This window comes from Rhinatrema bivittatum, chromosome 11 (assembly GCF_901001135.1).
Source record: "Rhinatrema bivittatum chromosome 11, aRhiBiv1.1, whole genome shotgun sequence".
In the NCBI taxonomy this organism is placed as follows: domain Eukaryota; kingdom Metazoa; phylum Chordata; class Amphibia; order Gymnophiona; family Rhinatrematidae; genus Rhinatrema; species Rhinatrema bivittatum.
In genome coordinates, this window is record NC_042625.1 from 56,774,931 (window position 1) to 56,800,318 (window position 25,388).

The 25,388-nt window shown below is 45.0% G+C and overlaps 1 protein-coding gene across 1 annotated transcript in view; it reads right to left on the bottom strand.

Moving 5' to 3' along the window:
- Nucleotides 1–517: 517 nt before the first annotated feature.
- KREMEN1 (kringle containing transmembrane protein 1) overlaps nucleotides 518–25,388 on the bottom strand; it is a 149,143-nt gene continuing 124,272 nt past the window's right edge. Inside the window, exons 5-9 of the mRNA XM_029571545.1 lie at nucleotides 23,144–23,297; nucleotides 12,201–12,533; nucleotides 7,345–7,515; nucleotides 4,770–4,854; nucleotides 518–1,218 (exon numbers count right to left, since the gene is read on the bottom strand). Of these exons, the coding sequence (XP_029427405.1) occupies nucleotides 1,059–1,218; nucleotides 4,770–4,854; nucleotides 7,345–7,515; nucleotides 12,201–12,533; nucleotides 23,144–23,297 (903 nt within the window). The 3' untranslated portion in view covers nucleotides 518–1,058. The remainder of the gene's footprint in view (nucleotides 1,219–4,769; nucleotides 4,855–7,344; nucleotides 7,516–12,200; nucleotides 12,534–23,143; nucleotides 23,298–25,388) is intronic.

Sequence of the window (25,388 nt, forward strand, 5' to 3'; positions counted from 1 at the left end):
CGTTGAAGCAGAGATCCACGCTGGACGTGCATTGAAAGTAAAGTATCTGCCCGGCTACACCTCGCTTCCCTGTGGATACAAATTTTTCTTTTTTTCTTCCACATTACCTCTTGCCGCTGAAGCCCAGAGCAATGATGGAGTCTCATCAACCGTGTGTATGTACACCGAACAAGGGCATTATCTCCAGGTAGTAGCCCCCATTTCCGCGAGCCACATTAACAAACAACAAATATTGAACAAGCCTAATAATTGGCAATACCTATAGCCTATGACCTCACCGGTAATTTTACATACTCTTACCCACCCCTGGTTTTTTTTTAGGAGATGGCAGTCCTCCATCCTTCCAGATTGTAGCACAGTTCTGAATTTGATCATAATCCACCTCTACCACTCACTATGTGACCTCCAGGAAATCAATCAATCTGTCTCCTACTACTCAAACTTAAGAGCATAAGCTGTTTAGAGCAAAAACTTTGTAACCACACGACACATTTGACAAAGAGGCATACACCAACAGTGCTATATAAATAATAAATATAATTTTATGTGCAACTGTTTACAGATTAATGGTTTTACAGTGCCAAGGCAGGATGTGACTGTATGAACTCTCTCCCCACCCCCATTGCAGGGAATGCACCCATCCTCTTTCACCTAGAGCAGACAGAAGGTCTAGAACAGGACAAGGTGACGTCTCTCCTGCTGTGCCTTACTAGCCGCCCGATTTGTTTTAAATACAAATGTAAATTTCAACTGCATTTGGCAAAAAACCTTTCTTAGCTTTTGCTGCATCTGCATTTTTACAGTCCTTGTTTGGTGATTCTGAAAAAGGAATTTAACAGACCTTTGAAACACTACAACCTCAATCCCATCCAGCATTATGGCCAGTTCAAAAAAAAATCTATGACCAAGCAGATTGAGGTTTGCAGGAAGCACAGACCAAGCAGCTTCCTTGGGAGAGCTTTCTTGGAAGAAGTCTTAAGTCTGGGAGAAGCAGAGTTATCCCAGGATAAGCATGTGCTATAGATAAGACTTGAGCCCCAGGGGAGCAAGAGAGTTCTTTATTCCCCCACCAGAGGGTTGCGGTCATCATGCTGGCTCTTAAGTTTCTTTTTGAAGATGGAGATGGAAGTGGAAGGCTTGTAGAAAATACTCCAGATTTCCCCTGTAGAGCCTTGGTGAAAATCTCTCAGGTTACCTGCAGAGGGAGCTCTATGGGACCTGCAAGCAAACAAAAGGAAAATTACTTCTAAAGAGCAGGCCTGGTGCAACTAGGTGTGCAGACTGTGTAATTGCATGGGGTGGCACACTTGGGAGGGCAGGCAGCAGCAGTGCAAGAAAAACCCCTGCGGCTTGCAAAAAAGGATAGGCTTTCCCTCTTAAGTTAGTGACAAGAAGTGTTTTTTTCCAAGGTGTGCACACCCCAGACTCTGCATGACCTGACCCAGGAGGAGAAGAAAAAGAGGGAGCCAGGCCATTCGAGTGCTCTTCCTTCCTCATGTGCAGGCCCTGAAATTTTTCACTGCCTCTATTCTGATCTTGCGATGCATGAGATCAGCATGGAGGAAGTGCAAGCCCTGCCAGTTTCAAACATGATACAGGAATGGAAGAATGAGCTTCTACCGCTCACAACCAACCCTGTTCTCCAGTGATCTTCACCATTACTAGGCCAGTCTTGGTACGAGAGAGAAGCTTCAGGAGCTGCTAGCAGAGCTCATGCTGGCAGCCAGAGAAAGGAAGCAATGAGACTGAGAGGCCTCTAGCTGTGCGAGAAAGCGTGTGTGTGTGTAAAGCATGTGTTTGAGAAAAAGTGTGTGTGTGTGTGTGTGTGTGTGTGTGAGAGAGAGAAAGGGAGCCTGCTTGCCAGCATTGTGTGTATGTGTGAGAAGGAACTTGCCTGCTTGCCTGCCTGCCTGTGTGTGTGTGTTGCATGTGAGAGAGAGCCTGACTGAGTGTGTATGTGTGAAAGAGAGAGAGAGCCTGACTGAGTGTGTATGTGTGAAAGAGAGAGGGAGCCTGCCTGCCTGTGTGTGTGTGTATGTGAAAGAGAGAGAGAGGAAGCTTGTCTGCCTACCTGAATGTGTGAGATATTGGAAGCCTGCCTGTCTGTGTGTGTGTGTGAGAGAGAGAGAGGGTGCCTGCCTGTGTGTGAATGTGAGAGGGCTCCTGCCTGTGTGTATGTATGAGAGAGAGGGAGCCTTAACCTGCTTGTCTGCATGAGTGTGTGTGAGATAAGGTGTGGACAAAGTTTGTGCAACCTCATCCCCCCAGCACCAAGTAATCCATGACAAGCTCAGGGTGACTGGAAATCAAACATTCACAGGTATCGAGAGAATTTTTCCATCCTTATTGGTTGTAATTATTGGGTATCTGATGTATCTCCTATTTTGAAATATTTGGAAAAGTTTTATATTTTTATACGAGTTCTTAATTATTGAATATATTTATCAGCTGTTTGGAAATATTTTTATTAGTATGATTTTTACTATTATGATTTATATTCTTCTATTTTGTTTGATGTTTTATGAAGAATGGAGGCACTTCTATTTTCCCATTGTTGCACTGCATTAAGGTTCTAGCCTGCTGTAGTTTCCAGTTCAGTTTGTCTGAGCATTTCTATTTATACTTTAGGGTCTCTTTATTATATTTGGTGAGGGTCTGTGTGTGTTCTGCATGTGAGACTTTGGTGAGGTATTCTGCTACTGTGTAGGGATCCATAGCAGTCTGGCTTGTTCAGTTTTCCTAATAGGGAGGTGTTTTAGGGCCTGGTGTAGTATTTGCAGTGTTGTCTTTTTATAGGGTTATTGCTGTTTGAGTGCTGGCAGTTAGTACTATTTTCTTATGGGAGGTTTACTATATCATTGTATTTCAGTTTATTCAAGATTTTCTACAGCCAAACTCACACCCAACACACCTTAAAGTAAGCTTAGTACCATATGGGTTCCAAGTGTCTATTCTTACAGGGTTTTCGGGTTGGCATATGCTTCTGTACAACAAAATGGTGCTGGCTACAGGGCCAGCCAGAACCATTTTTACTTTCCAACAGGTAGGGATGCAGCACCTAGGGATCACCAGAAAGATTTTTTCATCTGGAGAAGGGTGAACCTGGGAGAATACTCCTTGTTTACTTTTCACTTTTTCACTTTTTTACTTCTTTATTTTTTTTTTTTTTGCTTTCATTTCATTGCTTCACCTTTTTATTTCCCCACGTCCGTCTTGTCAGACCTGTTTGTTGGAATATGCTGTGTTAGAATAATTACTGCTATACAATAATTTTTTGTTAAAGAGTTTTTTTCCTGCCACAAGTTAAATTTTGCCGAGGTTTACACAGGCACTAGTTCTCATGCTAGTACTAATTTCAGTTATGCCATAAAGTTGATTTATAGTATACTACACTCTAAGTTCTGCCGGCACCATTTTCCTTGTTGTCCACCTTTTGATTTGTTGTTTTTGTAACATTATCCTTGTTTTACTTTCTAGAAAAAATAAAGTACTGTTTTGTCCCTCCCGACGCAGCCTCACGGCGAAACACGGGTCTGTATCGGGGGACCCGTTTTGAATCATAACCTGTCATAACACCGTGGAGTTGCCGTTTCAAAAAAATATATTTTCTTCACTCAAAATTATGTGTGGACATTGAATCTTTTCTGCACATTTTCTGGATCTATTTGACAGATTATGACTGATCATTTCAACTGTGTATTGATTATTGTGAAAAAAACACAATGCAAGTGTTAAAAAAAAATAAAATATATATATATATATATATATATATATATGTGTATATGTAGGTAGGGGGGCAGAACAGTAGATTTTTAAACAGGACAGCAAAAATGCTAGCACCTGCCCGGATCAAGCGAGCAACAAGAGGCATCATTCTGTCAGAGGCATTGCCTTCCAGTGCTGACTCTTCTGGGTTACATTGCAGGGAAGGAGTTGGCATTGCATTTGATAAGGATTTTGCCTTTCCAATGCTAATACTGAAGTACTATTAGATGTTAGTGTCCCCATACTTGTTTGTAATTGTTAGATGGATTGCTACAAAGATCATGTAATCCCAAGAAATGGATTTTTCAAAATCTTGAGGACGATATTCGAAAGAAATTTGGACAGATAACTGAAAAGTTATCTATCTAAATAGCTAGCCAGCTATATTTAAAGCTAAATGTGGCTAAGTTCTAGAATTTTGCCACATAAGTCAGGATATTCGGGGTTAGCTGTATAACTTATGCAGCTAACTCTGGTTGCACCGTAGGGCTGTCCTAAAGTTGGCCGGATATATGTAGATATCTGGGGATATTCAGAGCTGCGGACTCGCCACTGAATATCCCCGTTAAGTTAGCCGGATAGCTATATCTGGCTAACTTAACCAGCTGCCCTGCGGCTGAATATCGACCGCCTTAGAACTGAGTATTCAGGCAACAATGGGAAAAGTTTACCTCTCTCTTCCAGCGTTTCTTATATCCCGATAGAGTCAAGATGACTCGATTACTCCCAAATTCTGTAACATCTGGAGTCTTTTTATTTTAATTGGAATGCTCTCATTTAATTTCACAGCTTTGAAATGTAATAGTGCCTCCTGAGTAGATGGGTCAAGCACCATCCAAAAATCACATTCTGGGCTGCAGAAGAACAGTTTTCATTCCCTTCCCTCAGTGCACACACGAGACAATGTACATGCTGCCCACAAACGCAGGAACCATTAGGTTAGACTCTAGGACATTATGGAACTCAGTCTTGCAGTGATTGCAATGCAAGTCTTTCCTACTCACTTCATGGCGACATGCAGAAGGACCTTCACCATTATGGCTATGACTGTCAGAATGAGGAGGGCCATCAAGACATAGACCATCCACCCTGCAGGAGAAAACAGCGACACAGTTATATAAAACGGAGCGCTCTCATACTGGCAGTCTGCCGAGCAGTTTCTGCTCATGGTCAGGGTTTTAGCTATACTCAGAAATGGCCAATAGCAATCATCTTGAGCAGCTCTGTAAAGCAGCTGCGAGCCATGTCCCTGTTCTGTATCCACTGGTACAGTAGCTGCAGCACTAAAAACAGGCCACAAAAGCTAGAACAAAAGCAACACTGCCATGTGGCACAATACACGTAAAGAAAAAGAAAATGATCGTTTAAATGTAGAAGCTGTATATGCACAATTGTCATTTATTTGTTTATAAGAGGGGACCTTTGTTTTCAATTTTTATTTTATTTTCCCTGGGAATTTATCAGTGTCTGTTATAATAAACAAAAATGGGAGAAAATCAGTGAAAACAAATGATTTTCTCCCATTTTTGTTAGTTTTGATAAACATTTATAAATTAGCAGGAGACAAAAATAAAAACTGAAAATGAAGGTCCCTAGTAATTAGAGATGTGAATCTGAACCGGAATCGGTTCAGATTCCGATTCACATGTGGGTTTTTTTTCATCAGGCCCGATCGTGGTTTTGTTTATCGGCTGCGCCCGAGCTGATAAACAAAAAACCCACCCTGACCCTTTAAAACTAATACTTTAGCTTCCCCCACCCTCCCGACCCCCCCCCCCCCAAAAAAAAACCTTTTACAGGTACCTGGTGGTCCAGTGAGGGTCCCTGGAGCGATCTCCCACTCCCGGGCCGTTGGCTGCCACTAATCAAAATGGCACCGATGGCTCTTTGCCCTTACCATGTGACAGGGTATCCGTGCCATTGGCCGGACCCTGTCACATGGTAGGAGCACTGGATGGCCCGCGCCATCTTGTGCTCCTACCATGTGACAGGGGCTGACCAATGGCACTGGTAGCCCCTGTGACATAGTAAGGGCAAAGGCTATCGGCGCCATTTTGATTACTGGCAGTCGATGGCCCGAGTGCAGGAGATCGCTCCCGGACCCCCGCTGGACCACCAGGGGCTTTTGGCAAGTCTTGGGGGACCCTCCTGACCCCCCACAAGACTTGCTAAAAGTCCAGCAGGGGTCCGGGAGCGAACTCCTGCACTCGGACCGTCGGCTGCTAGTATTCAAAATGGCGCTGATAGCCTTTGCCCTTACTATGTCACAGGGGCTACCGGTGCCATTGGTCAGCCCCTGTCACATGGTAGGAGCACAAGATGGAGCCGGCCATCCAGTGCTCCTACCATGTGACAGGGTCCGGCCAATGGCACGGATACCCTGTCACATGGTAAGGGCAAAGGGCCATCGGTGCCATTTTGATTAGTGGCAGCCGACAGCCCGGGAGCGGGAAATCACTCCAGGGACCCCGACTGGACCACCAGGTACCTGTGTAAATTTTTTGGGGGGGTTGGGAGGGTGGGGGAAGCTAAGGGATTAGTTTTAAAGGGTCGGGGTGGGTTTAGGGGTTATTTTTGTGTGCCGTTTTTCCCGCACTCCCCCAAAACAATGAGAACCCCCACGATCAACATCGTGGGGTTTTCCTATCGTTTTGGGGGAGCCTCTGATTTCTGATGATTTTGAAAATATCAGCCTAAGCCCGATTCACATCCCTACTAGTAATTTAGATTTATAAAGCCACTTATTCAGTCGGAGGCTTCAGGTGCGTACAATATGTGCAACAATTAGTATAATTACAACAGACAAAGTATTAATGAACATTAGTCATAAAAATAATGTAGACAATCACAGAGTTCACATAATAAACACAGAAAAATAATAAATAATTTAAATTCAATTAAATTGCTTTTTTCCACTTGGGACTATTCAGACAACACAAAGTGAAATAATTTCAGTGATCTGATAGGGATATTTAGATGCTTTATGCAATGAGGCACCTCAGTGCAGGGCGTTCAAGTGAACACACGTAACTGGAGTAGAATGAGGAGTAAGACTTCGAGGTTGATATTCAAAAGATTTACCTGGCTAAAGGGCAGGTTTAGCCAGGTGAATCTGCCCAGTTAAAGATTTGGCCTCCTCTAAGTTTGTGTGATTTGGCCTCCTCTAATTGACTAAGTTTGTGTTATTAAAACCATAAGCTGCATAAATTTAGCTGAAGAAAAAAGGGACAGGTTGGAGGCATTCCCAGGGCAGGCATTTAGATTTAGCTGGTTAGCGCACAATATACAGCGCTAACCAGCTAAATTTAGCTGGGTAACCATAGCTGCACAAAAGCAGGCCTTAATCTACCCACTCAGCAAATAAACTAACTAGTTAGTTTCAGCTAACTATTATATGTGTAACGATAACCAGGTAAACTTAACCAGTTAGCTTTACTTGCTCAGCAGGCTTTGAATATTGACCCCTAAGAGTTTCATTCAAAAATAACTCTGCTCTGTCAGCGTCTATGGGGAAAAAAACTTTAGTGAACGGGGTTTCAGCTGCATCAGATAACCAAGACCTATGTCTGACCAGAATACCTGGCATATTGCTAGAGGGGTGACTTGGGCTGGTAGTTATAACGTAGAGGATCTTGGAGGAGCGGGCAGCATTGACACTGAGGTTTGCTCTCTCTGTTATCATCTCTGTCAGCGTCTGGTTGGTCTTGGGTTTAGGATCAAGTGGGTTTTGAGGCAGCTGCTCCTTAAAAGCTGAAAAGAAAAAAAAAAAATCTCAGTGCAATGGAAGAGTGAGGCTGAGACAAGAACCAACTGGGCAGTGAGAAACCAAGGACCAGCCTCAAGGGAAGAGTCAGAGTCATGAGAAACCAAAGACCAGTGACTGAGACTGCCTTCATGAAACGCCATGACAGCCTAAGGAGGAGAAAGATGCACCAAGTGAGGACTATATTCAGAGGTTCGAAGGGGAGGGGGAACTTATCTAGGTAACTTTAGGGGAGAAATTCAGCAGGGTTTACCTGGGTAAATCCGCCACTGAATATACTCACTTAAAATTATCCAGTTACCTTTGGGACACAGTTTTCGCTGACCAGACTTACCTGGATAATGCTCAATATTGGCACGAGCCAGCCATGGTTAAGCCCTGTCCCCATTCTCCCTGTTTTCACCCGGCTAAATTTAAACCAGGTAAAATATTACCCAGTAACATTTAGTTAGTGGGGCGAGAATGTTCAGGTAAAGGTTTTTGTCATGGTAACTGTAAAGTTACCTGGACAAACCTCTTTGAAGATGGACCACACTATGTTTTAAACATCTGACCTTCTTCCAGCTCCCTTCCTCCCTAGCAGTGATAGCCTGGCAGTGTGAGGACAGAGTAGGCGTGCACCCCCCAGCCTTTATGACTTCTCCTCCTCCTATGCTCCCATTTTACAAAAGAAATGCACACTATAGGGGAGCAGCAGCAGCCCAGGGAACAGAAAAGATACACTCAAGGTGTCGCTAATCTGCTGGCCTGCCACTATTCTGCCCCAAGAAACTGAGAGGAATGTCTCATTGGGAGATGCTAGAGAGGTTAAGTTTTTAGATGCCATAAATGACTGCTTCATGAAGCATATGATCCTACAACCAACAAGAAGAGCAGCTACTTGATATCTAGTCCTCAATGGAACATACAACTTAGTGCAAGGGGTTATTGAACCACCAATCCAGTGGGAGCACTGAGAGGAGAGGATCATCTTGCTAGTGGCTAAAGAGGATCACTAAGTATTGCTTTGAGAAATTTTAGACCTTAAAAAGTTTTGGGGTCAGAAGGGGTGAAAGCAGGCATCCCTGTCTTGTTCCTCTGCCTTTTATCTAAAACACAGGATTGCCCCAGGTCTTATCAAGAGTTTAATTATCTTGTTGCAGGTTACTACCAGAATAATAGTGAATATACCAATAAATTTAAAGGATTCTTATTTACACATTCCTATTCTCTTAGCAACCTAAACTAATATAAGAACATGCAATACTGGGTCAGACCAAGGGTCCATCAAGCCCAGCATCCTGTTTCCAACAGTGGCCAATCCAGGCCATAAGAACCTGAAATCAACGTTCCCGAGCTTACAAGGAGCGGCATGGGATTCGAACACTAGTCTCCCTGCTTTTAGAGCCAGCTGCTCTAGCCACTAAGTTACATAGGAAGCCTAGTGGCTAGAGCAATCCAGCTGCAAGAGCTAGAGCAATCCAGCTGCAAGAGGGGGGCCTTCCAGTCTTCTGCATCTGTCACATGCATTATTTTTTACCTGCTGGTGAGAGGTTGTAAGTGTGCACTCGGTGCAAAAAGCTCCTGGTTCACAGAGAATGAGTCCGATCTCTGGAGGCTAGGGTGGCAGACTTGGAGGAGCTGAGGCAGACAGAAATGTATATAGATGAGACCTTCAAGGACATAGTGGTCAAGTCTCAATTCCAGTCTGGCAGTCCTGGTGTTGCCTTGGAGGAAGGTCTCCTGGTCAGAGAGCATCAACCTGGTACAGCAGGATGTGATCCTGTAGCAAGGACCTGCTCTCCAGGACATGCATTTTCCACTCGCGCTGAAGAAATGTCTCCCTGGGCCTATTGCCCAGGAGGAAAGGGTTAGGTCAACTGTCATAGTTGGGGGCACCATTATCAGGAATATAGATAGTTGGGTCGTTGGTGGACATGAGGATTGCCTGGTAACATGCCTGCCTGGTGCGAAGGTGGTGGACCTCACATGTCACCTAGATAAGATTTTAAAAATGTTGGGACAGAGCCAACTGCCATAGTATGTGTGGGCACCAATAACATAAAAAATGTGGGAGGGAGGTTCAGGAAGCCAAATTTAGGTTCTTAGGTAGAAAGCTAAAATCTAGAACCTCCAGGCTAGCATTCTCTGAAATGCTCCCTGGTTCCACACTGAGGTCCCCAGAGGAGGCAGAGCTCCGGAGTCTCAATGCAAGGATGAGGCGATGGTGCAAGGAAGAGGGATTCAGTATTGTAAGGAACTGGGCAACTTTTTGGGGAAGGGGGAGTCTTTTCCGATGGGACGGGCTCCACCTTAACCAGGGTGGAACCAGGCTGCTGGCATTAATTTTAAAAAATGAGGTAGAGCAGCTTTTAAACTAGAATAAAGGGGAAAGCCAGCAGTCACTCATCAGTGCATGGTTCGGTGGGAGGTATCTTTGAAGGATACTAATGAAGCATTAGAGTTAGGGCATCCCAACAAGGAGATTCCAATGAAAGCAAAAATAGTTCATGTGCCTATAAGTAAAGAATCACCTGAGCTAAAAATTCCAAATTATCCCTGTCAACTTTGAAATGTCTGTATGCCAATGCCAGAAGTCTAAGAAGTAAGAGGGGAGAGTCAGAGTGTATAGCATGAATGATGAGAGAGACTTAATTGGAATCTCAGAGACATGGTGGAAGGATGATAACCAATGGGATTGTACCATACCAGGGTAGAAATTATATCTCAATGATTGGGAGGAGAAACTTGGTAGCGGAGTGGTGCTTTGTCCGGGATGCCATAGAGTCCAACAGGATAAGGATCCTGCAAGAGACTGAATTGCACAATAGAATCTTTATGAGTAGAAATCCCATGTGTGTTGGGTAAGAGAATAGTGACAGGAGTATACTACTGTCCACCTGGCCAAAATGATGAGACGGATAATAAAATGCTAACCTATTAAGGAGCGGACTGGGAGGGAACTTCCCTACCTAATCTTCCTTCCCCTTCCCCTCTCCTCTCCACCCTCTAAACCTACCCTACTTTTTTTTTTTTTTTAAGTTGCTGCTCCTCTGGAGCGGCAAATGGCTGCTGTACTGGCCCCTTCCATTCCTGCCCCCTGGACTGCCCCTTTATTTGGGCCCAGAACTTCGGCGTGTAACGTGAGTTATGCGTGTGGCTGGGCCTCTTTGAAAATGCACACGGCGCAGCAAGGCCCAGCCAAACGTGTAAATGCCTGTTTCTACATGCGCAAATGATTTAAAATCTGCCCATTAATGAGGTAACAAAATGGTGGATCAGGGAAGCGTCTGTCTGATCTTCAGTAAGAGTTATGACAATGCTCCACTAGAAGATTGGTAAGAAAACTGGATGGCATGGGAGTAGACCAAAATAACTTGTAAACTGGGTGAGGAACTAGAAGAACAGCAGTACCCACTGAGAGCAGTGGTAAAGAAAATCCACTTTGGAGAAGACAAAGTGACCAGTGGGATTCCTAAGAACTCTGTATTGGGAACAGTTCTTTTCACTATCTTTATTAGCGACATTGCTGCATTATTTTGCAAATAACATGTGCTAAAATTGCAAAATAGCATGCACGATAAAGAAACAGCATGTGTTAAAACAAGCACACCTCTCTTGAATTTCTGGAATAGATAGCAGTGGTGCATAATTTCTAATGAATTCAGGACAGAGTAAGAGAGGTAGGGAGGAGCTGAAGAGTGAAGACACTTGTGGGGGGAGCAAGAAAGGAGCTCCTCGTGCACTCTGCTCATCATCTATGCCCTTCTCTACTGCCAAATTGTCCATCTACCTGGCTGCACTATGTGCTTGGAATAGACTTCCTGAGCTGGTGTGTCTTGCTTTCTCTCTAATCTTGTTTATATCCCATCTGAAAATCTACCTTTTTGAGACTGCTTTTAAATCTTAAGACTACTGCTTTGCCTTCAGCCTCATTAACTGTTGACTTGTATGCTTGTCTTCATTAGATTGTAAGTTCTATTGAGCAGGGAATGTCTCTTATGTGTTATTTGTACAGCACTATGTACTTCGAGTAGCGCTATAGAAATGTTATGAAGTAGTAGTAGTAGAATCATAAGTATTAAATAACCTGAAATTCTACTGAATATGTTAAATTAAGAAAAGTTTAGTCTGATTAGCAGCTGGGTTGGTTACACAAGGACCTAGGCAGTTGCATATTTAGTCAGTGGTTTTGGTGGCTGCTTGAGTCATTGCAAGACTTGGGGGTGAGATGGGGACAGGGTTATTGAATTGGGGGAGGCAAAGAGGAGGAGAACTTGGATAAGGAACAATATCCGACAAACAGTCCAGCCTGTGTGGCTGACAGATGGGATATAACCTTATAAATGTGGACAAGAATTACTGGCAGACTGGACAGGCCAGATGGTCTCTTTCTGCCATCATTGACTATGTTAATACATTATTAACCCTCTCTTTTGAACTCATGATTCTCATTCACTGCTTGAGCAGTGTACAGTAAATGAAATGTCTATACTTCCCAGACTGAGAACAGCATATTTCAAACCTAAATAAATATTCTGAGTTTCCATGTCATTATTTTTAGATTATTTGCAATTTATCTAGTGCTCCTGGATGTAGGACATGTTTGATGTTAGGGATATTCAGAAGAGGTTGAGGTGGATGGAAACTGGAGCTAGAGCAGAAGAATATCAGTGATTATACCTCTCCTCACCTTTGTAGACTACAGCAAAGCCCTGGGCCTGATTGATGCGATCAGAGAAGAAGTAGAGGATGATGGAATCCAGCGAGATGTTGAAGAATACGGGAGGACGATTTCTGCCATCCAGGCGCACCAGTACTTGGTTGGTATAACCATCCAGCAGCTCCACCATATCTGTGGAGTCCTTGATGTCAAACAGGGTGAAGTTGAACTGGATCTGTGAGGCCCCAGGGACTTGAATTGTCCAGTAACAGGCTCGCCCTGTGGCATAGGTGTCGGGAAAATCCGGTGAATAAATAACTGCCATTTCCGAGGTGTAGTTCCCCCCACAGGCTCCAATGAGTGCTTTAGAAAGAAAAAAAGAAACAAGGTAAAAGAAAAGCTCAGTCACCCTGTGTTCCAACCAGTGAAACATTTCTTCTGAGAATGTGCCTTCAACCAAAAACCTGATTAGATGGTCCAAAACACTGCATAGTCTCCCTCAAGCCTTACCTCGTTGACTTCACAAGCTGTGATGGACTCTCACTCACTGCTCTCCTCATTGACTTTGCATGCTGTGATGGACTCTCACTCACTGTTCTCCCCATTCACGTTGCATGCTGTGATGGACTCTCACTCACTGCTCTCCTCATTGACTTTGCATGCTGTGATGGACTCTCACTCACTGTTCTCCCCATTCACATTGCATGCTGTGATGGACTCTCACTTACTGCTCTCCCCATTCACTTTGCATGCTGGGATGGACTCTCACTCACTGATCTCATCGAACTCACACTGTGATGGACTCTCACTCATTGCTCTCCCCATTCACTTTGAATGGTGTGATGGGGACTCACTCACTGATCTCCTCATCGACCTCACACTGTGATGGACCCTCACTTACTGCTCTCCTCATTGACCTTGCATGCTGTGATGGACTCTTACTCACTGATCTCACTGAACTCACACTGTGATGGACTCTCACTCATTGCTCTCCCCATTCACTTTGCATGCTGTGATGGACTCTCACTCACTGATCTCCTCATCGACCTCACACTGTGATGGATGCTCACTCACTGCTCTCCTCATTGACCTTGCATGCTGTGATGGACTCTCACTCACTGATCTCATCGACCTCACACTGTGATGGACTCTCACTCACTGCTCTCCCCATTCACTTTGCATGCTGTGATGGACTCTCACTCACTGATCTCCTCATCGACCTCACACTGTGATGGACTCTCACTCACTGATCTCCTCATCAGCCTCACATTGTGAGGGACTCTCACTCATTGCTTCCATCACTGTCCTCACATACCCTGATGGAATCTTTCATTCTTCACATTTTATTACGATGATTTATTTATTTTAGAGACTGTTTAGTGTGCAGTATGGGCTACTAGAAACTGAGTAATTAAGGATACATTTTCAAAGGTTGCAGTCTGAATTATGTTAAGAAAAATAAGAAGTTCTGTGCATAAGCCATGTGTTATGAGTTTATGGGTATAGCTTTAATTTTCAGAAGTTACACATGGATCCAGCATGCAAATTATCCATATAACTGCTGCTTCATTTTGCAATAGGTAAAGTTTCGCACATATATTTAGCTATATAACAACCCAATAGTTAGACCCAAAGATGTGTTCTGCATGCTTCAAATTATGCATGTAACTTCGCAGTTAGACGTACTATGAAGAATTTACTCCCTTGTGCCAGGAGACCTTACTTATCCTATTGCCAGATAAGCCTTTTATTCTTGGAGCTCCTTTTGAACACTCAGGGAGATAAGTCTCATATGGATGCTGGTCTTTTAACTCTCGGGACACCCATGGCCTGTGGATGGGTCTTTTCCTGCAGAGTCATGTGGTTTCCTAGTTAGGCAGTCTTTGTTTCAGTTTTTGACTTTTTTTTTTCACAAATTGGTCTGAATGAGAACACATCTCCAAAAATACACACTGCTGAAATCCAGCAGCAACATTTCCATTCTCCGAGACCAGAGAATTTCAGCCCTGACCAGCCTTTCCCGGGATCTTTTCATCTTCCCCATTCTCGAAACATTCCTGGTTTCTGAACGCTGGAAGAATAGACAGCATTGTTCCCTGTCCTTGCCCGCAAGTCTCGATAAACAAGTCTCTTAAACCAGAAATCCCAAATATTTATACTGAACCTCTGAGCAGAAAAACCACAGAGTTTTGAGGTACAGTGACTGGCACAAGGAAATGTTCTTTGGAGAGAGCTCACAATCCTGTCACTGCTGCTTCAGGACGGATATGTTACAGGAACACTCACCAAGTCCCCACACCAATGATTCAGGGCTGACGAAGTGGTAGCGGTATTTATTGGTTGCATAGTTTGATTTGCATAAACGCACTGTGCTGTACTATCTACCCAGTTACAACATCCCTACCCCAGAGAGTTTACTATGAAAATTATAGAACAGGGAGGTTCAAAATAATGTAGAGGCCTCAATTCTAAGCACAAAATGGGGAATCCCTTTAGGTGCAGCAAGCCTATAGTGAATCTTATAATGCAGCCTGAGCAGCTATACGGGTCCTGCAGAGAACTGGGGACAGCTTTCAGACTGTCTGCTTTGAGACAAACTCCGGGGAATACATTTTATCTGCAAACTTTGCACCAGGTGTCGAACAGAAAGCAGGCACATACTCCATTTTGAAACTTACCATAGGTGCATAGCACATGCTCACATTTGTACCTGCTCTTTGTGTGAGTACATTTTCTCTAGAAAATAATACATATAGAGTTAAAAAATACAATTTAACTTGGATGTTTTCTGACCCGGTAAGAAGGACTGTTGGGATAAAATCCTTGCCCTTAGAGCAGAGCAAGACTATTCACTACAGTCAGGAAAATAACCAGGGATACTGGCCACCTAGCTGTCCTTGAGATTTACATGTCTGTCCTGATTGGTTATAGGTGGGTGGGCCTATCAGAGTGCCTTTGTAGTCTCACCTTCCTGATGTGATTGGCCTAAGAACCTATGGGGCGAATTTTAAAAGAGTTGAATGGGTAATAGCCTCATTCACATGCATTTGCATGTGATGAGCGCTATCTCATTCACTCTGCATCAGATGCGCGTTAAATAAGTGCTAATCCCCCTATTGCATTAGGGGGTAGATAGGCGCTATTTAACCCGCTCCGACCTTCTTCATCTGTGGCAAGGGCCCCGCTCCCTGAACGATTACGTGATCAAATTTCGTACTCTGACCACGGAGCTTAGCTCCCCAAATTAAGGATGAGATTGCAGCATGAGAACTTCCTACATCCCTCGAAGGGCTCATTGATCTCGCCGGGAAGATCGACAGACGACTCCAAGAACAGGCCCAGGAGAATCGCCCTACTCAGTGGGTTCATGTCAAGGAATTGCTCTTCTCTGGCAGTGACCATTTCTTGCCCTTGGAAGAACTGATGCAACTAGGTCGTGGCCACATCACGATTGCAGTAAACTCCCATCGTCGTCAGTTAGGGCTTTGTCTTTATTGTGGTAACTCCAGATACTTGCTGTCCCATTGCCCAGAAAAGAAGAAGGCAACTCCTCGCCGAGCGACGTCTCACCACAACCTCACCCCTGTTCCTGTTCCTATGGATTCTTCATTAGAACTATCTTCTACCTGCATTTCCACCCAAGCCCTAGTGGACTCTGGCGCTGGGGGAAACTTTATTTAGCAGGACCTCGTGGATCAATTTCAAATCCCTACGTGTCCTTTGACACCTCCTTTGGCTCTCTCCTCTCCATGGGGACTTCCTGCCGGGTGTGGTGACACAGGCTACACAACCTCTTACTTTGAAAATTGGACCGGATCACTCTGAGGTCATCTCTTTCTACTCACTCCCTACGGCAGTGAATCCTGAAATTCTGGGTCTACCATGGCTGCAGAAGCATCAGCCACATTTCGACTGGGCCATGGCCAACCTGATTCAGTGGGGACCGCGGTGTTCGGAGTCTTGTCTCGAACTGGTGGAATCTCTCCGATCCCTAACCATGGCCACCACTCTCCCTAATTTGTTTCTTCTTCGTAAGAAGTCTCAGGAGACTCAGACCAGGCCTTGCCCTCTCCAGAGGAACGTCTTGAGGGCGGTTTTTACCCAATTGAAGGAACAACTGACACAAAAGACTGCCGAACACGAGGCCTTTGTGAAAAAACATGATCTAGCCACGAAAGGATTTGTGGCTCTGCTAACCTACAAGGAAGAGGAGATCCAGAAGTTACATGCTCGTTGGCAACTTGAGAGGGGAAAGGAGCCTCTCTCTACGGCTCCCCCGATTCCGTCAAGACTCCTGCTCGCTCCTCGGGTCTTTCCTCTGTGTCCTGCGGGACAATCGCCCACGAATCTGCAAGAACCAAAGAATAACTGGTCCTCTAGATCCCAGAGGGGGTACTGTTATGGCAGCCGGTCACAGAGCCTGCAACTGGCCTGCCTCACCTTCCCTCCGTCCTGCTGGGGTGGTTCCTGGAGCTGCTGCAAGCCATGGGAAGCATTCCCAGTGCTGCCTCCCTCTTCCCGGCTCTATCTGCTGCTGGAGTGCCGTGAGGTGCGGCAGGAGAAGCCAGGTTCCTAGGCACGTGCGCGCGCCTGCCTCTCTACTTTTTTTTAAAGGGCCAGTGGCAAGTCGGCTGTCAGCCGTTCTTTTTGATGTCATCTCTCAAGGACCCTATTTTAGGTGAGCCCTGACCAACAGGACTCGCCTTGGCAACTGCTCAGCTTGCTAGCTGTTTGCCAGTTGCTTGCCCATGTCTTCTCACCTGACCACGCTTTGGATTATCTCCAGACCCTCACCTTTTCTTCGCCTGACTACACTTCGGGCTTTCTCCAGACCCTGACCTTTGCTTAGCCTGACTATGCTTCGGGCTTTCTCCAGACCCTGACCTTTTCTTTGCCTGACTACGCTTCGGACTTTGTCCGGACACTGACCTTTGCTTTGCCTGACCACGCTTTGGATTATCTCCAGACCCTGACCTTTGCTTCACCTGACTATACTTCGGACTTTCTCCAGCCCCTGACCTTTGCTTTGCCTGACCACACTTTGGATTTTCTCCAGCCCCTGACCTTTGCTTCGCCTGACCACCCTATGAACTGCCTATAAACTCTGACCGCCTCTTGTCTGATTCCGCCTGCCGACGGTGGGGTCCTGAGGGGCCCAACCCATCAGGTGGCTTTTTTCCCCATCTTGGTCCAAGGGTCCACAAAGCCTATGAACCGTAATTAGATATTCCATGACACTGTTTGAAAGATGGCTCCATATCTTTCCTTTGCTGATGGCCGCATGACAGGAACAGCCAGACAAGGTGGATTATTGGTGGCAATAAAGAGGCTATTTGGATAAAGCTGCAGAAATCGGGCCTCCAGCTATGTAAGAAAAACAGAAGATGGGATGAGTGGATACGGGATTAAGAGGATGGGGCTCAAAGTCAGATTAGCATTTTGAGGCACTTTAGCCCTTTAATAGGAATGAAAGAACTTCAGAGGAGCAGGTAAAATCTAGCAGTTTGTCATCTCTTTATTGTGCTCCTTTGACTTTGGAGAAGAGTGAAAGTAGTTTTATACTTTAAACAGAAGTGCTAGATTTTCAGAGAACCAGAATGAAAGTGTCTCAAATGGGGCAATTTACACATGCACATAACTTGTTATAAAATTGCCTCATGTTTGTGCACATAAAAGTATATGTGTAACTCGATTTTGTGCCCAAAATATAGGCATTTGGAGGGAGAGTGGAGTTTGGGTTCATGCACATGCTTTTGATTTTAAATAGAAAGCACACAAAACAACTTGCACAAGTTATGCCCTGCAAATACAGTTGGAACTTTGAGCAGGCTAGTTAGTGCACATTATTATGGATGATTTTGAAAGTGAATGTATGTGCATAAGCTTATTTTGAAAACTGGTGTAACTAATGCACATAGCTGCTGCATGTTACAAAACTACTGACTCTAAATTTAGCAGCTTGGTGGCACTCCCATTCTGGAGTACCCAAGCACTCTTCCAGGTCTCTGGCCTTGGAGTAGATACATTACAGTAATAGAATTGTCCAGGTTGTTCAAAATATCAATGTAGTCATCTATTGCCTCTGTTTGGTTCCTCTCGTGCTCTTATTCCTTAAGTCCTTTTTTTATTCTGATACATCCATTTCTAGAGATCTTTTCCCTCTCTGCACCAAGCCCACTGACTACCGTTTGTGATGGGGGGTGTCTGGGAATCCATGACTGAAGTACGGTGATCCTTCGCGCAGGACGACCTGGGGATTTTGCTAGTATTATGTCATTCTGCTTCTTCAGTATCCCTAGTCCCTTCTGGCTCAAATGGCAGAAGCCGGGGTCAGAAACTGAACCTGAGCCTGCCACACTGCCGTGCAGATCATTAGTACAAATACAATATGAATAATGCCATATACTGTAGCTTTAAATCCTAAAAAAATGTTCTGCTCTTTTGTACTTATGAGAATTTGTGAGGTTGATATTCAAAAGATGTACGCAATTAAAATTAGTGTTTAACTGCATAAATCTAACCGGTTAAATATCTCTCCCATTGCCTGACTATATTCTGTACACACAAAGGGGTATTTTTTAAAAGAAGCGCGCGCGGCCTACATGTTATAAAATCTGGGGTCGGCACAAGCAAAGGGGTGCATAAGTGTGCACCTTGTATGGGCTGAGCCCGCTCCGAGCCACGCTACCTTCCCCTGTTCCGTCCCAGGCTGCTCCGAAATCAGAGTGGCCTCGGAGGGAACTTCCCTACCCCCCCCCCCCCCCACCTTCCCTTTCTGGCATAAGGAAATGTTCTTTTTTTTTTTCAAAACTTACTTCAGCCCTGGGGTACAACTTGCAGTCGGCAGGCTTGCACAACTTACTTCAGCCCTGGGGCTGAAGTAAGTTGTGCAAGCCTGCCGACTGCCGGCACGCGATCTCTGACACAGTGGCAAATGGCCCCGCCCCCATCCCGCCTCTTTTTGCAAGCCCCGGGGCTTGCACGCGTCCCGGGGCTTTCCGCACGTCACCGGGCCTTTTTAAAATAGGGCCGGCGTGCATAAGGCCGGTTGCGTGCGTATATCCTCCAGATTTATGCGCGTAACCTTTTGAAAATCTGGGCCAAAATCATCATCCACACAGATTTAGCACAACAATAAAAGGGGCAGGTCAGTACATGCTCTTGGCAGTCTTTTAGCCAATTAGTGTGATATTCAATGATAAGCAACTGAATTTGTGTGACAACATTGTCCGCACACATAAGGCTGTCCTAAATTTAACTGTACTACTTTTGTGCAGTTGGATTTAACTGGCTGTTCAGCTGCACATTAAGTGTGGCTGAATACTGAACAATATACCGCTGTATATTGACTCCCATGCGTCTATAAAAACTTCACCTTCTCTGCTAAACATTCCTTCTTACTTGAACATAAGAACATAAGAAAATGCCATACTGGGTCAGACCAAGGGTCCATCAAGCCCAGCATCCTGTTTCCAACAGTGACCAATCCAGGCCACAAGAACCTGGCAAGTACCCAAACACTAAGTCTATTCTATGTTACCATTGCTAATGGCAGTGGCTATTCTCTAAGTGAACTTAATAGCAGGTAATGGACTTCTCCTCCAAGAACTTATCCAATCCTTTTTTAAACACAGCTATACTAACTGCACGAACCACATTCTCTGGCAACAAATTCCAGAGTTTAATTGTGCGTTGAGTAAAAAAGAACTTTCTCTGATTAGTTTTAAATGTGCCCCATGCTAACTTCATGGAGTGCCCCCTAGTCTTTGTGTACAGAATCGCAATGACATGGCAGTGCATGAGGACAGCTTGCACTGCTGCTGCCTGTGCGCTACCTGTTTTGTGATGGGGGTTGTATGTGTCTGTGTGGAGGGGGGCAGCTTTCACTTTTGCCTTATACAAATAGACTTAAATTGGTGAGACCTCACCTGGGGTATTGTGCTCAGAGCTGGAGGCTCTGAGCACAATACCCCAGGTGAAAAGATTCAGAGTCGAGGTGCTTCAGAAAAAGGGCTACCAAAACAAAACTTAAGGACCTATATATTTATAGGCTAGAGAAGAGACCGGGCAAGTATGATAGAGAGGTTCAAATACCTCAACCATGTAAAAAATGCATAGGAAGCATTTTGCAGTTTAAAGAACGTTCTAGAACAGGAAGTTATGATATGAGGCTGAAAGAGATCAGACTCAGAACATGTTATGGAGCTCAGCCAGCGCCATGCAGAAAACATTGTGTTTGATTCCAGAGCCAAGACTCATGTTCCCTATGTCAGCCCAGGCTGGGGATGCTGCAGGCACAATTTTCACAGCCCCGGGGGGGGGGGGGGGCAACAAGTCACAGTCATAGTGCAACAACAACACCTAGTGGCCAGATTTAGAGATAATGATGGCAGGATAACAGAAGGAAGCATGGTGCATGGCCCCCAGCAGAGGACTGTCACTGCAATGACTGGGCCAAGTGAATTGGGAGGGGAATAAAATACCTGTAACTTTGCTAGACTTTTACTATTTTGTAATTTTTTTTTCCCTTTCTGTTCCCATTTTATTTTAATTACATGTTAAAGTGTCATGCCAATACAATTATCTGAATCTGATGCAAAATGGAAAGATCCATGGATAGTTGCAAATGAAGGCTCATTGTGCTATGGCTCAGTAGAGCTGGAGCCGCAAAGCAGCAGGAGGAAACTACCGGGCTGATAACACATTCAGGCTGATGCAATATCAGTGCATAAAAAACGTGCATCCAAACTGGGAGCACGTTTTTTGAACGTGCGCACATCCACTTGTCCTGGGTGCTCGATTCAATAGGCAAATGAGCTGCTGCGCTAAAAACTATGTGCAATGGGTAATTTGTGCGTCCCTAGCGCTCTGCATCGAGCACCCAGGAGAAGTGGCTGTGCCTGGCCAGAGCTCCCTCCCCACCACCAGCAGGGCTGGTCCAGGACAGCCTTCTGAAAGGGGTTTGGTCCTTTCACTGACAAATGATAGTGAATGGACCAATCAGCAGGAAGTGAAGGAGTGAATAAATTAATAGCAGGAGCCCGACACTTAATATTAATTTATTCACTCCTTCACTCACTGCCGGCAGGGGTTCTGATTGGGCCGGACCTTGGGAAAGATGCTTTCTGTGGTTCTCTCTATGAGGAATAAAGGAAAGCAGGATTTTAATGTTTTTGTTAAGCCCTTGAGAGGGACATAATTCTGCTTCTGTGTTTCCTCCTGTTTAGTATCTGACGAAACTAATCGGAGGAATCACAGAAAGTAGGATTTTTTTTTTCATCAGCCCTTGAGCGTGGCATGCTTTAGCACCTGCTCCTGTGCTGCTGTTAAATTTGCAGTGTTAAAATGGGCGCCGAGGTCACGCGGCAATTTTTTGCATTGCGGGATAATAGCCAATAGCGTCATCTACATGGAATTTGGATGTAATGAGTGCCATAAGCTATACGCTCGATTGGACGAGTGTTTTGGATATGCTAATCCCAGTATTGCATCGGGGGTTATTTTAGCACGTCCAACTGCGTATTAAACGGCGTGCTGACCTGAGTGCCCGATATTGCATTGGCCTGATGGTCTTTACAGAAAGGTGGCAGATGCATGCAATGGCCACTGGAGGGAAGTGGAGAGGCAAAATGGAATTCATGCAAGCAAAGGATCAGCTGGGGTCTCTAGGACTACACCAGGAAGTAAACTGGGCAGATGAGATAGGCCGTTCGGTCTTTATAATCTGTCCTCAGATTTTGTGTGTATAAATCTTTACTGTGAATCAATGCTCTTTCATAATTAATAAACAGAAGCTGAGAGGAAGGGGCAGACTTCGGTGTCCCTTTCTTGCTCCATTCCCTTCTTTCCTGTTTGCTTTCACTCCAGTATATTTTATTTCTCTATATTCACAGTGTTGTCTTGGAATTTCAGTCTGACATCCTTTTTTTTTAATGTAAGTTGTGGATCTGATTTTGTTTGTAAACCTTTTCCTTTGGCTCATGGTTTAAACCCCTTCCTTGGCCTGGAAAGAGAGTTCAGGCACATCTTGTTTTCATCTCTGACTTCTCAGATTGCAGCGTTTCTTTCCTCTTTGCTATGGCATCTAAGGTATATAATTAAAGAGTAGAAATCTACAAAAGGCAGTGGGTTTACCCAAAGAGACAGTCAAACATTAAAATGAACACAGAGCTGTAAAGTAAACATTCTCTTGCCAAGACAAGAAGGGCAAATATTTCAGATCTGGTTGGGCTGAGGAAAGATTGCTGGCTGCACCTCCGACTGCTTGTGAACATTTATGGCACCTAGAGAGCGGCCAGGCTGTCTCACAGCTGGAAGAATATCATGCACATCCCCTCAGACAGAGCAGTTGGGCTGTCTCACAGCTGAGAGCGGTATCGCACACTCCCTGTCACACACAGCGGCAGGGCTGTCTCACAGCTGAGAAAGGCATCACGCACATCTCATCATACAGAGCAGTGAGGCTGTCTCACAGCTAAGAGAGATATTGTACACAATGTATCTGCTGTCTCACAGCTGGGCGAGATATTGTACACAATGTCTCTGCTGTCTCACAGCTGGGAGTAGTGTCACACTCTCCCTATCAAACACAGCGGCCGGGCTGTCTCACAGCTGAGAGAGGTATTCTACAGAATTTCTCTGCTGTCTCACAGCTGGGAGAGGTGTCTCACACTCCCTGTCACACTGAGTGGCTGGGCTGTCTCACAGCTGAGAAAGGCATCATGCACATCTCATCATACAGAGCACTGAGGCTGTCTCACAAGCTGAGAGAGGTATTCTACAGAATTTCTCTGCTGTCTCAGAGCTGGGAGTGGTGTCACACACTCCCTGTGTCACAGAGCGGCCGGGCTGTCTCATAGCTGGAAGAGATATCAGAAATCTCTTGCTTTCTTATAGCTGGGACAGATGTCACACACTCACAGTTGGGCAGACTGAGGCTGCTGTCTCCTATATGTCAAGTGTCACACACTCACTGTCGAATAGAATGACCCTGCCATCTCCCCCGCAGGGCTGGGTGTGGTCTCCAAAGCAGACGCTGTTACACTCTGTGCCGACGGCTTCTCCATAACGCCAATAATCGGGATTGTTCCCGCAGAAACAGGCATAGCCCGATTCCATTCCTGCAATCTACAGGGAGAGAAAGAGAAAGACTTCAGGCTGTGAGGGCCACAAAAGAAGAGAAATCTAGAGGGCAGGGACACAGAAAGCCATTTCTCTCTGCTGTACTAATTCTATGACCTTCAACAAGTCACTTCCCCTCCTCGTGCACTCAGCGTGGCGAGGCAGCCTCAGTCTGCCCTCGTGAGCCCTGTGCTATAGTGAGCCTTATCCTTACAGAGAGCCCGGAGACGGGATCCTAACCTAGCCTGAAGGAATATCGTCTGCAAATTGTTTCACACCAAAGTCTCTGAAAACGTTGTTGCAGTGGTAGCGTGCGATAAGACTGAGAGGGGGAGCATAAAATACTAAACTTGAAAAATTCCTGTGTTCGTCTGCAAACACCCACTGGTGGTTTCAGCATAAATAGGCTAAACCCACACTTGCCACTGTGCAAAGCTCGCTCTCTTTTCCCCAGGTCTTCAGCCTCTCAGATTCGTGCAAGCTGTCTGCAGTATTTTTTAGAGTTGTAACTTACTACCACTATTCATTTCCATACCAGTGTCAGACATACATAGATTAGGTAATTTGTATTTTTCATGGTTGTACCGTTCTCTGCTTACATCTTGTTTAGATTGGATGAATATAAATGTTAATAAATAAATAAAATAAACAGCACTGTACAGACAGATACGCAAAAGAGACACTCCCTGTTCTACATGGCCTCTTCACAATTTGTAAAATTAGACTTTGAGGCAGCACAACAAATCTCTAGAATTGCAAAAGGCTCATATCGCAGGTTGCTTACCCAGATCTAGAGACACTGGAGGTGTAAAGAAGGTGGAAGACAATGACAGCCCCCCCCCCCCAAAAAAAAAAACCTCAAAAAACTCTCTACCACCATTTTATTTGTCTATCACCTTTGCTCAAAACGCATGGACTAAGAGAGGCAAACAAAAACAAAAAAAAAGACCGAGATGGCTCTACAGAAATGTGTGCCTAAGGGCTGGACTGGCACCTGTCATATTCCTTTCACAGTTAAACTCTGAAAAGCAGAATATCAATAAATAAACAACTCTCTTGGCTCACTCCTTTATTCATTACAATTTCTATCTCATTCCTATTGAACCCCGTGCAGGTATCACACGGATACAGAAAAGCCAAACTACAGCACAGACAGTTGAAGAGCAAGTCCTCCGTCAGCTCCCCATGCACGTATCACAGTGATATAGGTAAAAGCAGGACTACAGCACAGCTTCATCAGAGCCCCACGTCATGCTGATACAGGAACAGACAGCTGAAGAGCGGATGTTGTAGCAGAGCCCCTTGCAGGTGTCACACATAAAGAATGAATACAGCACCGACAGCATAAAGCAGAACTTCAATGGAGCCCCATATAGCATGAACACAGCACGTACTGCTGAAAAGCAGATCTTCAGCAGAGCCACCATGCAGGTAAGGCATGAACACAGCACAGAATAAGAGAAGCCCAGGTGGAATGGAGAGCTAGGGGGACCAGCAAAAGTCTGTGAACAGAAGAAACGTGGGAAAAGGGAGTGTGAACCAGGCTTCTGTGTTACATATCAAGGATGGATGCGGTTTCAAAATTGTTTTCTAATGACTGGGGGTGTGTGTAGACCAGAGTTGTGCAAGGTTTGTAGATGTCATGTGTTGTATATCATCATCTGGATGCAGTCTGTAAACAGTAGTAAAACTGTCTCTAGGGTGCCATGCTGGCACCTTATTATTTAGGGTTGGACTCCTAGGCCTACTGAAGTTGCCAGAAGATGTCTACTACTTCCCATTTTCACGTACTAAATTTGGAACTGTGTTGGAAGTGATTCTGGACACTGGCCTGGACCTCTCTCTGGGGCTCTTCTGACACTCAGTACCATGCTGCTCCCAGTAATGATAACAGAAGACATGGGAGAGGGTGAACCCATGCTGTAACTCTTTTAGGGGCAGCAACATTTTTAAACTCTGCACATTTAATCAACCAGCTGAAAAATGGAAGTCAAAGCAAAATGTAAAGTTATACTTCAGGTCCCTGTGAGTCTGCAGCCCCCCACCACCCAGGGCTCCATGATAGCTAAAAGCAGGCCTGGTTTCAGGATATCACAA